Source organism: Anolis sagrei, chromosome 4 (genome assembly GCF_037176765.1).
Source record: "Anolis sagrei isolate rAnoSag1 chromosome 4, rAnoSag1.mat, whole genome shotgun sequence".
In the NCBI taxonomy this organism is placed as follows: Eukaryota; Metazoa; Chordata; class Lepidosauria; order Squamata; family Dactyloidae; genus Anolis; species Anolis sagrei.
The window spans coordinates 110,963,832-110,977,616 of record NC_090024.1 but is presented as its reverse complement, the minus strand read 5'-3'; the positions used below and the strand labels follow the sequence as shown (position 1 = coordinate 110,977,616).

General features: G+C 44.5%; 1 protein-coding gene across 1 annotated transcript in view; it reads right to left on the bottom strand.

Annotated features, from left to right (window-relative positions):
• Positions 1-13,785, bottom strand: part of PTPRC (protein tyrosine phosphatase receptor type C) — a 161,301-nt gene that overhangs the window by 31,668 nt on the left and 115,848 nt on the right. The window contains exons 13-16 of the mRNA XM_060774568.2: positions 12,619-12,815; positions 9,030-9,090; positions 8,786-8,894; positions 5,827-5,861 (exon numbers count right to left, since the gene is read on the bottom strand). Coding sequence (XP_060630551.2) covers positions 5,827-5,861; positions 8,786-8,894; positions 9,030-9,090; positions 12,619-12,815 — 402 coding nt within the window. The remainder of the gene's footprint in view (positions 1-5,826; positions 5,862-8,785; positions 8,895-9,029; positions 9,091-12,618; positions 12,816-13,785) is intronic.

Here is a 13,785-nt window from a genome sequence, read left to right as displayed (position 1 = left end):
TGTTCTGTTTTGCCCACTCAGTTGCTGGGAGGAAGGGTACAGTGTGTCTCTTCCAGCTCTTTGATTCTATGTTTATTTGGTGCTGGGGACACTTTCCCATCACGGGAGGGGTGCTGCCATGGGGGCGTTAGTGATTGGTGTGTCGAGCGGCTCTCATTGGCATTTTACCCCCCCCCTTTTTATTTTATAGGATGCCATCAAAGAAGAACAGGGGGGGCCCTAAGGGGAAGGGTCCCGAAGAGAGGACGGGTCGCAAGCGCCCTTTACGTCCGGAGGGGTCGTCGTCGGATGAAGACGGGGTGTCCATGGAAGATTTGGAGGCCCTTCTGCAGCGCGTCAACCAGATAGAGCAAAATAGGGGGGCGGGTTTGGGTGGGGCTGCTTCAGGCTCCACTCGACGGGTTAGTAAGAAGCAGTTATTCAAATCTTTGCTGTCCCGGGTTTCTATTATAGAGTCAACCTCAGCCGCGGGGGCGGAAATGGCGGTCCGGCTTCCTGAACAACCGGCGGTTCCGGGGACTGCGGAGAGCTTTTCGGGGGTGTCTTCGGCCGTGCAGACCATCACTAGCCCGGAAGTTCATCCGGCTGTGCAGGCGTCATCTGGCTCCTCAGAGGCTGCTGTGGCCGGACCCAGTCAGCCCACGGCATTGGCCTCCACGTCCAGTGCTGTGGCCGGGTCCACTCAGTCGGTCGGGTCGAATGTTGCTGCTGTCGATGGAGCAGGGCGTGAGCAGTTGGTGACGGCTGTCCCAGCAGGTACTTCCACCACACTCACATCAGTATGTGCCACACTCACATCAGCATCTACTTCTGCCTCACTCACTTGGCCATGGGGCCAGGGGCGGGCTCAATCGGTGGTTGGGACGCAGTCACATGTTGCAGTTGGGACTCCGTCTGAGGGTGGTTTGGACCCCAAGTTAGGGGAGAATAAGGGGGTTGCCGACGCTCAAGGGGTTAAGCCAGTCACCGTCACCTTAGAGTCGGCCAGAACGGGGGAAGCAAGTAAATTTTGGGGGACGGCAAAATGGCCTCCACAGGCGACACCTACAGTTAGCCTCGTGGGTCTGGGTTCCCATTTGGCAGCGAAAACAATGGAAAAGATATTAAAAAACGAATATGTGGATATCTTTTCTTTATACTTTCGGGATATGGATAAGAAAGAGAAGGAGGAGTTAGACGAGGATAGTAAAGAGAAGATCAAGAAGCGCAAGGTTGAGCAGAATTGGGAGAATTGGCTCCCTTGTTTCACAATGTATGCCAACCTGCTTTCTGATGCTGCCCCGGAAAGGGCTACGGCTTTGTGGCAGTATCAGAATATCATTAATAAAGCTTACGTCAGTGGCCCTCCTAACGCTTGGCTGGAATATGATAGGCGTTTTAGAACTGAGGCGGCTTCTCATCTGGACAAGCGTTGGGATTTAATTGATGATCAAATTTGGATTGAAGTGATGAATCCATCTAGGGCTTCCTCTGCCTTGAAGGCGGATAGTGGGCACACTATTCAGAATACAGCGGGACAGCCCTCTCGGCAGGGGGCTCCCCAGCTGCAGTCCCAGGGCCAAAAGCCTTTATGCTGGGAATTTGTGGCTCAGGGAGCCTGTTCACGGAAGGATTGTCGATTCGCGCACTCGTGTGCCATTTGTTATGGGACTCACCCATCCCGAAATTGCCCCAGGGGGAGAGCGGCGAGAGGTAATACTAGGGACACTCAGTTCGTTAAGAAACCTTCAGGACAGGCCGCAGTGGCTCAGGGGCCTCAGCCTAATTAGGTTAAATCAGTTGAGAGTTTGGGTGGATCGGTACTCCGATAAGGGGGCAGTTAAGTACCTAGGGAAGGTTTTAGAGGGTTTTCATATTTCTGTGTTGGGTCCCCGGTCTCCCACATTACACCAGAGGGAACGGTTGAATTGGATAATTTGGCACTCATTCCTTTCATATAGGGGCAGCATCATGGGCGGCTTGCTAGGGTTATAGGGTTATGGCCTTTAAATTACTGGGCGGGGGGAAATAGGTCGTTTACCGGCGATAGGTTCGCCCTGCGCTTGTTTGTTTGTTGTTTATTTTGCAGGAACTGCCAGGCTGGTGCATAGATGGAGAATCCTTGTTGTGGGCATAATTATGTCCACTGGGCGGAGAGACACGCCAGGAACTCATCCTTTGGCCAGCATCTGGGTGCGCTTCCACTGCATTGGCGAGTGGAAGGGTGTTCGTGGCCTTCGATGGGCCGGGTTGCGCTTCCACTGCATTGGCGAGTGGAAGGGTGTTCATGGCCTTCGGTGGGCCGGTGCTCCATATCGGAGGTAACGTTTTGGCCCTGCTTAACAGCAGGGCCCGGTATTTTCAAGCCCGTGCTGGCATTTTAGTTTTGGCTGGCATGGCCCCGGGTTCACATCGCTTGGTCGGCCATCATTCCACGCCTTCGGTGGCCAGGAGGCGGCGATGTCAGGAAGCTCGAGAAGGCCAGAAAGCGTGTGAACCGGGCCATGCGCACGGCTTTGGCACGGGTCAGGGGGTCTTACATCCAACATAAGGACATCACACATGACAAAACACAGTTTTATCGTTCTGATGGTGTACGTTTAACGGATTTGGGTAACCACACTTTTTAGCTGAGTTGCAGTTAGGCATTCAGGAAGTTGTAAGGGGCTTGGTGGGGGATGGGGGCGAAATGGACATTTGCCCCCAATCTGTGGCATAAATAGTTCAGGAAAACACTGACATGGAGGTATACACATGGCACCCATTAAGGGTGGGGGGCACTGTACAACAAACACTCACCTAGAAGTCAACAAATGGGTGAGGGGACATCTATTGGCCCAGTAAAGAGAGAAGCTGATATCAATAATCGGACACAGGCTTCTCCAGAATTTTACCTTCAGGTTGCCCGGTTGGGGATCCAGGGCACATTGACATCACACACTCAGTAGCTGGGGACGCTGCCTCAGCTTGCCACCAAGTTCCTTGACACTTAGTCTAGTTCAGGTAAAGTTAAATAGGTAACATTCAATAAATGTTGCCCAATTTCAATCCATACCTTTGTTGTCTGTCTCGTTATTTCAGGGGTTAAGGGGCAAAGTGTTGGTTTCTAATATATGTGATTTCTTTCTGCTTGTGGGTAAACAGTATTTCTTGCTGTTCTTTTGTCAGTGTTGATGTAGAGATTGTCTGGTTTGCCTACTCCGGAACATGCAACATATGATTGTCCTTCTTTAGAGGTCACTTTTAAATCTATGATACTATATCTCTCTGTGTGTGTGAATCATATATATCTATATGTATGGCTGGATGGCTCTTTGTCAGGAAGGTTTTGATTACATTTTCTTGCCCTGGTGAAGGGAGTTGGACTGGTTGGCCTTAAGTATTTTCTGTTGATCATGGGGGTGTGTGTGGGAAGTTTGCCCCAAATCTGTCGTTTGTGGGGTTCAGAATGCTCTTTGATTGTAGGTGAACTATAAATCCCAGTAACTACAACTCCCAAATATCAAGGTCTATTTTCCCCAAACTCCATCTGAGTTCATATTTAGCCATATGGAATATTCGTGCCAAGTTTGGTCCAAATCCATCATTGTTTGAGTCCACAGTGCTCTCTGGATGTAGGTGTAGTACAACTCCCAAACTCAAGGTCAATGTCCACCAAACCCTTCTAGTGTTTTCTGTTGGTCCTGGGAGTCCTGTGTGTCACCTTTGGTTCCATTCCATCATTGGTGGAGTTCAGAATGCTCGTTGATTTTAGGTGAACTATAAATCCCAAGAACTACAACTCCCAAATGACAAAATCAAAAAATTTTGAGTGAAGGACATACATTGGGTTGTTAGGTGTATGGTCTCCAAATTTGGTATCAATTCGTCCACTGGTTTTTGAGTTCTGTTAATCCCACAAACGAACATTACATTTTTATTTATATAGATGTGTACTTTTAGGAACACTCAACTAATTCATGAGTTCTATCTTAGACAAATGCTCCCATCACTGTCGTGAAAAGATAATGAAGAAAATGATTTAGTTTTCCTGAAGAGAAGCTTTGACAACTCGCCAAACTGACATATTTGTCATAGCCACTAGGATTATGGGGAACGTTCTGGGAGTTCTAAAAATGTATTGCAATTTCTGTTCAGTCTCTTGCAGCAGAACTAAATATCTTGCAGCAAGTGAAAGACTAACCCATTTTATGGTACCTTATGTTTTTCAAGAATGAGCCTAAAAACCCTAAAGGCACCAAATCCTTTCTGATCTTGGAAGCTCAGCCTTGGTTAGCACTTAGGAGGGAGACCATTGTAGCGAAATTGCTACTCTATGTTAAATTTTTGGTGTATAGCTCTATGTTTACATATGGCAGATAGGGAAGAATAGGCACAGACAGGGTAGCAACAGCAGAGATAGGATTCATTTGCATATGGAAGCCGATTGGTCATATGCAGATTAGCATAGGCCCAGGATTTGAAAAGGCTGCTAGGCCAAAATGACAGTTGGAGGGAGAGCAGAGCTGAACATTCCAAAGGGGCGGAGCCAAAGGTTCTGAAAGAGGCAGTTAGAGAGTCAAAAGGGGGAGTTAGGGATTCCTGTTTGTGAGAGACAGTTTGGAACTTCTGTGAGAGAAAAGAGTTAGGAACTCCTGTTAGAAATAAGCAGTTATGAAGATGTGTTAAAGACTTCTGATATATAGAAGCAGTTAGTTAAATAGAGCTCAAGTTTTAGGAGCATAAAGAAAACCAGTGGTGCTTTAGTCAGAATATAATTTCAGTCAAGAGTGTGTAAAGCAAGTAACATGTTTGTGAATGTGAAACACTGAAAGTCTATTTCAGAAAAGTAAACCAAATATATTATACTGACTGTAAGCCTCAAGATTGCAACAAAACACAAATGTAACCACAAGTGTTGGAGCCAGAAGTTATAAATAAACTGTGTTACTTTGTTATACAGAAGTGTGTCTCAGTGCCTGTACAAAGCTTAAACAGCACATAGAAAGTCCCAGCTAATCTAAAAGAAGAAAATGATTCAGTATAAGAGTAAAGAGGTTTTTCTTAAATAAAGAAATGGTCTCCCTCCCTCGCCACAACCATAAGTGAATACTAGGAATACGGTAGTGCAGTGGGTTAAACCCCTGTGCCACAGGACTGAAGACTGACAGGTTGCAGATTCGAATCCGGGGAGAGTGCGGATGAGCTTCCTCTATCAGCTCCAGCTCCTCATGCAGGGACATGAGAGAAGCCTCCCACAAGGATGGTAAAACATCAAAAACATCCAAGTGTCCCCTGGGCAACATTCTTGCAGACGACCAATTCTCTCACACCAGAAGTGACTTGCAGTTTCTCAAGCCGCTCCTGGCATGAAAAAAAAAACTAGGAAGGAACTGGAAAAACCACTTCTGAGTGTTCCTTGTCTTAGAAAACTATGGTCATTATTAATTGACAGGCAACTTGAAGAAACATATACCGATACTATTCTGGGACAGAATTAAGCTGCTCTGTATATGTTTGATTGAGGTGGAGGGATAGTTCATTATGAAATGAAGCTTGACATCCTTGATCTGAATTGATGACAGGTCCAGATAATTCCCTGTTCTTGTCATGCTGGGGGAAATTTCCATCCTACAGATTTAAGGAACCTGGTTTGAAATTAGGTTTCAATGTGTCATTTTTACAGAGGTCTGGGCAAAATATTCACATCATGCCTACATTTACAAAATAAATATAGTTTTAAATATAGTTTTAGATAATCAACATTTTAGGATACTTAAGCAGTGGATTCCTGCAAAGCAGAGGGTTAAATTAGCACCCGAGGTCCTTTCTAGCTTCATAATAGTCAATTTGTCGCATGTTATTTACCTCTGGGAACAAGCACCACTGCTTCATCTGAATTTCTGTAAAAAGCAGAAAAGCTTATGAATGCAAAGCAATATTAGATGATATCAAAGTTTTCTGAAACCAAAAGTTAGGTTTGAACAGTTTTATTTTAGAACATAAATGCAACATATCTCTCCCTATGAACCATCTAGGTGCTTAAGATCATCTACAGATGCGATTGGCAGGAACGAGAGACAGAGCCTTCTCAGCGATGGCCCCTTGGCTATGGAACGCCCTCCTTAGGGATATTAGATCAGCCCCCTCTCTCCTAACATTTTGAAAGAGAGTTAAAACCTGGCTATTTGAGCAGGCATTAGTAGACACAGTGTAATAGACTAATTGAGATCCTTGGAGCGATTGCACGATGTGACGGAAAAATGATTTTAGTGATGAGATGCTGAGGACTTGTGCTTTATGGTTTTTATTGTTTTGTTGCTTCTATATGATTTATATTATATGTAATGTTTTTAATAGTAATTTATGTTGTTTGGGGCCATTGACTGCCGACTGTAAACCGCCTTTTTTTTAATTGGTTTTTCTATGCATATAAAATTTTGACTTCAAAACCACCTTGAGTCGCCTCCGGGTTGAGAGAGGCAGTATACAAATATAGTAAATAAATAAATAAATAAATATCCTAATAGCAAATTAATGTGTTGTGCTGGGATACTTCTGTAGATGAAATGAGTCTACTAAGAAATGATCAGGAAGTATCAGCCAGGCCTTGGAAAAGTTCAATTTGGGGGACTACACTTTGCCAGATGGGGCAATCTGGGAGATGTAATCCCCGCCAAAAGGATATTCCAATGTTAGTCTGCTCTGAAAAACTGAAAAGTTTGCAGAAATGGACATGCTCAATATCCACAGAATGCTTTTGCTGACATAAAAATGGAGAGGAGAAAAGGAGTGGGAGAGATGAAATGATACATCCCCAAAATAGGGGAAGTATTAACAATTATTTTGGTGGGTTTTTGTAGGTTTTTTCGGACTATATGGTCATGTTCTAGAGGCATTCTCTCCTGACGTTTTGCCTGCATCTATGGCAAGCATCCTCAGAAGTAGTGAGGTCTACCTATGAACCCTCTAGGTGCTTAAGGTCATTTGGAGAGGCCCTGCTCTCAGTCCCGCCCCCTTTGCAGATGCGATTGGCAGGAACGAGAACAGAGCCTTCTCATCGGTGGCCCCTCGGCTATGGAACACCCTCCCTAGAGATATTACATCAGCCCCCTCCCTCCTAACATTTAAAAGAGACCTCACTACCTCTGAGAATGCTTGCCATAGATGCAGGCGAAACATCAGGAGAGAATGCCTCTAGAGCATGGCCATATATCCCAAAAAACCCTACAACAACCCAGTGATTCCGGCCGTGAAAGCTTTCGACAATACAACTATTTTGGTACTAATCCTACATGTGCTGGTGGGATTAGTACCAATGCTGCTTTACTACAGTTTGGTTCTATATCATTCCAGCAACAGTAATGAGGAGGGTGGTGGACCAAATACCACCATTGCACAATTCCTACAGAGAAAATTGTTTAGCTATGTGGTCATGCTCATGTGGTTCTCTCTAGCTCTAAGGAGCTATCCAGGGTACTGAACTCATTGAGAGTTTTTAAAATAGATACTTGGCGTCGTAGATAACTCCTTTAATGTTCAGACCAAAACTTGGGGCAATGTCACTGGTCTGTTGATATGGAAGCTATCAGCTGTCCCTCTACTGCAGCAGTTCTCAACCTGGGGGTCGCGACCCCCAGGGGGGTCGCCTGGTCATTTTGGAGGGGTCGCGAGGCCGCCTCCGTTGGCCCCGCCCCAAGGGGTCGGGCCAGGCGAGGGCTCCTTCACGCGAGGCCTGGCCTTGTGCAAAGCCCGCTTTGCCTGCTGCGCACTCTCACCATTTGGCGAGGGCACGAAGCAGGCAAGGGGAACTCTGCGTGAGGCCTAGCTTCGCGCAAAGCCTCCTCGCCCGCCTCCCGCTCTTGCCATTCGGCGAGAGCGTGAGGCGGGCGAGGGGAACTCAGTGTGAGGCCTAGCTTCACGCAAAGCCTCCTTGCCCGCCTCCCACTTTCCCCATTGTCAGGACCCCTGAGCATATTGCAAGGGGGGGGGGTGTCAGACAAGTCACCAAAGACCATCTGTTGACCACGGGGCTTCTGTGTGATAAGTTTGGCTCAATTTTATCATTGGTGGGGTTCAGAATGCTCTTTAATTGCAGTTGAACTGTAAATCCCAGCAACTATAGCTCCCAAATGTCAAGGTCTATTTTCACCAAACCCCACCACTGTTCACGTTTGGCCATATTGAGCATTCATGCCAAGTTTCGTCCAGATTGATCATTGTTTGAGTCCACAGTGCTCTCTGGATGTAGGTGAACTACAACTCCCAAACTCAATGCCCATCAAATCCTTCCAGTATTTTCTATTTGTAATCGGAGTTCTGTATGCCATGTTTAGTTCAATTTCATCATTAGTGGAGTTCAGAATGCTCTTTGATTGTAGGTGAACTATAAATCCCATCAACTACAACTCCCAAGTGACAAAATCTCTCTCCCCCCCCCCCCCCCCAACCTCAGCAGTATTCAAATTTGGGCCTATTGAGCTTTTGTGTCAAATTTGGTTCAATGAATGAAAATACAACCTGCATATCAGATATTGACATTACGATTCAAAACGGAAGCGGCATTACAGTTATGAAGTAGCAATGAAAATAATTTTATGGTTGGGGGTCACCTCAACATGAGGAACTGTATTTAGGGGTCACGGCATTAGAAAGGTTGAGAACCACTGCTCTACTGGAATAGTCAATGACAGGAACATGGGGAACAAAGCCCCATCCCACTTCATCAGCAAGAGAGATGGTTCTCAATCTTCACCTGGAAGGAAAGGTTACAACTGTCTCATCTTTATTGCACATACCTGGTTAAAAAGAAAAAAAAAATCTTTACCTTGACTTTTGTCTGTTAAGGGTGTAGATCCTGTATAGAACGATGAGTAAAGCCAAAGACGTCACAATAATGAGGAATGTCAAAAATCCAATCAGGGCTTTAGCATTATCTGTTTAAGGAAGGAAAGCAAAAGATAAAGTCAAACAGAAACATTGCAGATCTTTAGAAATATCAAACTATTTTATAGACATAACAAGTAACAGTAATCAAAGAATTAAAGGGAATGACTTAAAATTGAACATACATTTAGTGGTCACGGTTTTCCATGAAGCATCAGAAGAATAATGTCCATTGGAAAAGGTAACCTTAAAAACAGAAACAATGAACAAAAGGTTATTTCAAACTGAAAGATTTATTATTACAGACAAAATTTTTAGAGATCTTCCAAGTGTTTTCTATCAAAATAAAACATGAACTTGTTTCAATGCTCAGGTTCTGAAGTCATATTCACTTTCCTGTTTTATCAGGAACTTTGTAATGTGAGACATGTTTTTAAAAAATCAAGAGTTCAAACTGTTTAGGGGAAAAAAATCAAAAAAATACCTCCTCCTTGTTTTGTTATTCATTTTAAAAGAGTATGAGGTGAAATGAAAACGTAAGATGGTAGATATGGAACCAGTAGCATTACATATTATGTTCTTGTGGGTTTTTTCAGGCTATAGGGCCATGTTCTAGAGGTATTTCTCCTGACGTTTCACCTGCATCTATGGCAAGCATCCTCAGAGGTAGTGAGGTCTGTTGGAAATAGGACAATGGGTTTATATATTTGTGGAATGTCTGGGGTGGGGCAAAAAGCTCTTCTCTGCTAGAGCTAGGAGTGAATGTTTCAACTGACCACCTTCATTAGCATTTGAAGGCCTGGCTGAGTCTGGGAAAATCTTTTGTTGAGGGGTGTTAAGATGTGCCTGGTTGTTTCCTCTCTGCTGTTTTGCTGTTGTAATTTTAGAGTTTTTTTTAATACTGGTAGCCAGATTTTGTTCATTGTCATTGTCTCTTCCTTTCTGTTGATACAAACAATCTACAAACCCACCAAGAAAATCCAACAAATGCTACGTTCAGCAAGGGACAAGAGGAATCCCCTCACTTCTGCAGGAGTCTACCATGTATCATGCAGCTGTGGACAAGTCTACATAGGGACCACCAAACGCAGCAATGCCCAAACACGAATTGAGGAACATGAAAGGCACTGCAGACTACTTCAGCCAGAGAAATCAGCCATAGCAGAGCACCTGATGAACCAACCTGGACACAGCATATTATTTAAGAACACAGAAATGCTGGATCACTCTCACAACCACCATGTCAGACTACACAGAGAAGCCACTGAAATCCACAAGCATGTGGACAATTTCAACAGAAAGGAGGAAACCATGAAAATGGACAAAATCTGGATACCAGTATTAAAAAAACTCTAAAATTGTAACAGCACCACAACAGAGAGGAAGCGGGCAGGGACATCTAATCACCTCTCAACCAAAGTTTGCCCCAGGCACAGTCAGGCCATTGTATGCTAATCAAGGTGATCAGTTGAAACATTCACACCTAGCTCCAGCAGAGAAGAGTCCTTTGTCCCACCCTGGTCATTCCACAGATATATAAACCCATTTTCCTAGTTCCAACAGACCTCACTACCTCTGAGGATGCTTGCCATAGATGCAGGTGAAACATCAGGAGAGAATGCCTCTAGACCATGGGCATATAGCCCGAAAAAACCTACAACAACCCAGAACAGGGAAAACTTCTGGGGATTCTCTCTCCCTCATTTTTCGACCGCTACTGACAAAACTTGCCACTGTGGTAGAAAACATTCTCCTCTCTTAGCATACTAAATTTGTGTGCAGCCCTGCCCTTCTTCCCTCCCTACACACAAGTGGAAAGGCAGAAAAGCCTTGCAGGCAACAGGCCTGCTAACAGCCGTTCTCCCCTGTTGTTCAATTCCAAAAAGCTTTTGTTCTCTTTCCTAATCTTATTGTTCCCTTCCCAAGCAGTGGCACCTTTCCCACTCAAGCTCACTCTGCGTTTGCTTCCTGGGCTCACAATGACCAGCAGAAGTACGTGCAGCCCTTTTTAAAGTGCAATGGCTGCTGTGCCATTTCCCCTCATTGGCTGGAGGCAAGTATCCCACCACGCAAGCTGGTGCTTGCCTCCAAACGCTGAGTCATTTCCGATTCACTTCCTGAGTCGGAACAAAGATGGTGACTGTGGCTTCGAAAGAGCAAGGATACTTCCGGGTTCAGAAATCGCTTCGAAATCGCTTCGAAAAGGAATTTAATCCGAATTACGAGGATTCCAACTGGACCTAACCATGTCTACTATGCAGGATTGGCCCTGGCAGTATTTGGATGTGGGGCCAGAAGTGGCAATATCAGCTCTCTGAATGTTCCTCACTTAAGATAACTCCATTAAATTCATGGGATCACCATCAATTAACAGGACACTTGAGACCAGACATTTACATAAATAATAAATACTAGGCTTGGGTAACAACGGAAAAATTTGGTTCTAAACTAATTTCATTTTTAGGGGGTGCCTTGTGTTTCGTTTTTTTAAAGAATTCCGAAATTTTCCTTTAAAAAAGTTCAAAATATATGAAATTTCGTAAAATTACGAATCGATTCGTTAATGGTGGACGCGATTGCGCAATATGCTAATAACCCTTCCAAATGGGACAGGGGGAAATTCTGAAGCTTCCCTCTCCCTCTGTTGTTGACTGTTGGTGTGATAATTTATTTTTTATCATTGATAAAACAAACAACAACTATAAAACTTGCACCAGACATACGGAAATAATTACGAAACAATTACGAAACAATTTCGAAACAATTTTGAACCAATTACGAAACAATACGAAATAAATTGGAAAAATTGTTTCGATTTTTAATTACTCCTCACAGTAGTCCTGCATGGCTCAATATTGGATTGTAAGCTAATTTAAATACGAATTAATAATGAATTACGAAATTAACGAACGAAACCGCCCAAGCCTAATAAATACGCATGCAAAAACTAAAGAGAAATTAACATTCCTTACTTTCCCCACATTATTTTGGCATATATCTCTGGTGTGACATTATTAATAGAATCATAGAATCATAGAGTTGGAAGAGACCTCATGGGCCATCCAGTCCAACCCCCTGCCAAGAAGCAGGAATATTGCATTCAAATCACCCCTGACAGATGGCCATCCAGCCTCTGTTTAAAAGCTTCCAAAGAAGGATCCTCCACCACACTCCGGGGCAGAGAGTTCCACTGCTGAATTGCTCTCACAGTCAGGAAGTTCTTCCTCATGTTCAGATGGAATCTCCTTTCTTGTAGTTTGAAGCCATTGTTTCGTGCCCCAGTCTCCAAGGAAGCAGAAAACAAGCTTGCTCCCTCCTCCCTGTGGCTTCCTCTCACATATTTATACATGGCTATCATATCTCCTCTCAGCCTTCTCTTCTTCAGGCTAAACATGCTCAGCTCTTTAAGCCGCTCCTCATAGGGCTTGTTCTTCAGACCCTTGATCATTTTAGTCGCCCTCCTCTGGACACATTCCAGCTTGTCAATATCTCTCTTGAATTGTGGTGCCCAGAATTGGACACAATATTCCAGGTGTGGTCTAACCAAAGCAGAATAGAGGGGTAGCATTACTTCCCTAGATCTAGACACTATGCTCCTATTGATGCAGGCCAAAATCCCATTGGCTATTTTTGCCACCACATCACATTGTTGGCTCGTATTTAACTTGTTGTCCACGAGGATAACTGCTTTGACATTTCTATTCTGTTTTTTTCCCCTTTCTATTCATCCTCCCCCATCAACAAGTAATCTCTATATCCAAGAATACAACTTACTGTGAAATTGTATAATGTCAAATGATAAAGATCTTTTATATGAAATTCACATGAGTTGCTCTGTTTTTTGTTATCCTCCCAGACCAAATTAAATATTTTATTAGGACCATTTAAGTTCTTTGGGTCGGAGCAGGTTATTTTTACAGCATTGTTTTCTCCGGCAAAGATGACATTGAGATTAGTCACACGTGACGGTTCTGTGTAAAAGAAAAAAAGAAAACAACAATAGGAGTTCCTATTATACTGTGCCCTTCTCCTATTTTTTTGAAATTTATTTATTTAGAACTTTAATATACCGGTCTTCTCACTTCCAACGAGGGACTCAGGCCGGTTTACAACAGAGGAATTCCTACACAATAGTTTAAAACATCACATCCAATAATACACTGATATAAAACACATTAAAATACAATCATATAATTACATAAGGCCAAGTCGTCCAAATAAAATCACTATTCATCCCCATCCGTCCATGTGGTCAAGAGTTATTGACTCACTCATCAAATGCCAGATTCCAGAGCCAGGTTTTCACCAACTTTCTAAAGGTCAGGAGGGAAGGGGCAGTTCTAATCTCCAATGGGAGAGAGTTCCAGAGCCGAGGGGCCACCACCGAGAAGGCCCTGTCCCTCGTCCCCACCAGCCACGATTGCAAGGGTGGTGGGACCGAGAGCAGGGACCCTCCAGAAGATCTTAACAACCTTGATGGTTCATAGGGGAGAATCCGTTCGGACAGGTAAACTGGGCCGGAGTCGTTTAGGGCTTTATAGGACAGCACCAGCACTTTGAATTGTGTTCGGAAGCTATTTGGTAGCCAGTGGAGCTGGCACAACAGAGGAGTAGTATGCTCCCTGTACCCCGCTCCTGTTAGTAATCTGGCTGCCGCCCGTTGGACTAATTGCAGCTTCCGGGCAGTCTTCAGAGGCAACCCCATGTAGAGAGCGTTGCAGTAGTCTATACGGGATGTAACCAGAGCGTGGGCCACCATGGCCAAGTCAGACTTCCCAAGGTACGGGCGCAGCTGGCGCACAAGTTTTAATTGTGCAAAAGCTCCCCTGACCACCGCCGAGACCTGGGGTTCCAGGCTCAGCGATGAGTCCAGGATCACTCCCAAATGGCAAACCTGCGCCTTCAGGAGGAATGTAACCCCGTCGAGCACAGGCTGTAACC